Genomic DNA, 1,442 nt, shown 5'->3' with positions numbered 1-1,442 from the left:
TCATGAGGAGGAGGGGACACGGATGTCCAGCCGCCCGCACCCACAGCTGCTTCTGCAGCGAAGTAGGGAAAGCAACACAGGGCGACTTAGCTCCACGTGGGAAACTGCGGAGCTTGGGTTTTGTCCCTTTCTGGGGTCGCCGTGGAAACCGCGGTGCGCTCACCTCGGGATCTTCCAGGAGTGGGATTTGTAAAGACCGCATTTCCGATCCAAGCACCCGTGTGCGCTCCTGGGTGGATGCTGCGTTTTGGCAGGAGGGCGCCCGTGTGACCCACAAGCTCCCGCCCATCCCCGACCCCGTGGTGGCTGGAGGCAGGCACCCTCCCGGGAGCAGCTCTGCACCCCTGACTTCATCTCCCCAGCCGCCACACGTGCCTCCATGCCCGTGAGAAAGCAGACATGCCCCTAAAGCACGACCTGTGTTCTGAGCCCAAAGCCATTTCCCCAGGAAGCCCCCTCCCCTGCTTCCAGTGCCCCTGGGTTTCTTCGGTGGAGCCCGTTGACTCCAAAACAGAGCTTTGCGTTTCTTGATCTGTGCGTGACCGTGGTTCACTGTGCTTAGCGCTGTTTAGATAAAGAGATAAAACCACAGATTGTCAACGATCTGAACCTTCCAGAGGTCCCACACTGACCTCACCCCCTGCCCTGCACATGCATGCATGCCTGCTTCAGTCGTGTCCAACTCTGTGCGACCCTGTGAAACACAGCCCGCCAGGCTCCTCTGTCCATGGGATTCTCCAGGCAAGGATACTGGAGTGGGTTGCCATGCCCTCCTCCAGGGGATCTTCCCCACCCAGGGATCGAGTCCAAGTCTCCTGCTTTGAAAGGCGGGTTCTTTACCACTAGCACCACCTGGGAAGCCTCCTGCCCTGCACAGGCGAATCCCAGGTCCTTCAAAAGTGTGGTCCTGCATGTGAGACTCAGTGGCTTGACATCAAGGGTCCTTATTTCCTGGAGGGTGGAGTTGTGAACTTCCCACCCCCAGCCCTGACTCTCAGCCTTAGGCCAGCCAGGATCACCCACTACCTAATCTGGGGAGTGGGGCTCCCCATGTTTTCAGTCAGCTGCCCACCTGGCTCCCCAGGCCACTGATCCTTCTGGTCACCTCCGCACTTGGGGTCTAGACACACCAACTTGGTGGGGCTGTGGCATCCACCAGAGGTCACGCCAAGACAGCGGAGGGTCTGTTCAAAATCGGGAACTGTCTCTCTGTGATTCCCCGGGAGATGGCAAGGACCCATCCCTCCACCTGGATTGCAGGCATCTCAGAGATGATTGTACCCGTGATGTGTTCATTCTTTATTACAAAAAAAAAAAAAAGTATTATTGAGATTTCACTCACATGTCGTAGCATACACCCATTAAAGGAACAGTTTGGGGCATTTGGCAAGGTCCCAACGTTGTGCAGCCATCAGCTCTGTCTAGATCCAGAACGTGCTCAT

General features: G+C 56.9%; 1 protein-coding gene across 3 annotated transcripts in view; it reads left to right on the top strand.

Moving 5' to 3' along the window:
• Window positions 1-1,442, top strand: part of LOC120882425 (granulocyte-macrophage colony-stimulating factor receptor subunit alpha-like) — a 24,144-nt gene that overhangs the window by 20,124 nt on the left and 2,578 nt on the right. The window contains exon 12 of one of the 3 annotated variants that reach the window (XM_040266425.1): window positions 179-701. The exons of the other annotated variants lie outside the window; for them this stretch is intronic. Within the exon in view, the coding sequence (XP_040122359.1) occupies window positions 179-193 (15 nt within the window). The 3' untranslated portion in view covers window positions 194-701. Of the gene's footprint in view, window positions 1-178; window positions 702-1,442 lie in introns of those variants that run through there. 3 annotated transcript variants of the gene reach the window in all.

This window comes from Oryx dammah, unplaced genomic scaffold (assembly GCF_014754425.2).
Source record: "Oryx dammah isolate SB20612 unplaced genomic scaffold, SCBI_Odam_1.1 HiC_scaffold_23, whole genome shotgun sequence".
NCBI lineage: Eukaryota > Metazoa > Chordata > Mammalia > Artiodactyla > Bovidae > Oryx > Oryx dammah.
Note: the sequence above shows the minus strand (reverse complement) of the source record. Positions and strands in the feature narration are given on the sequence as shown.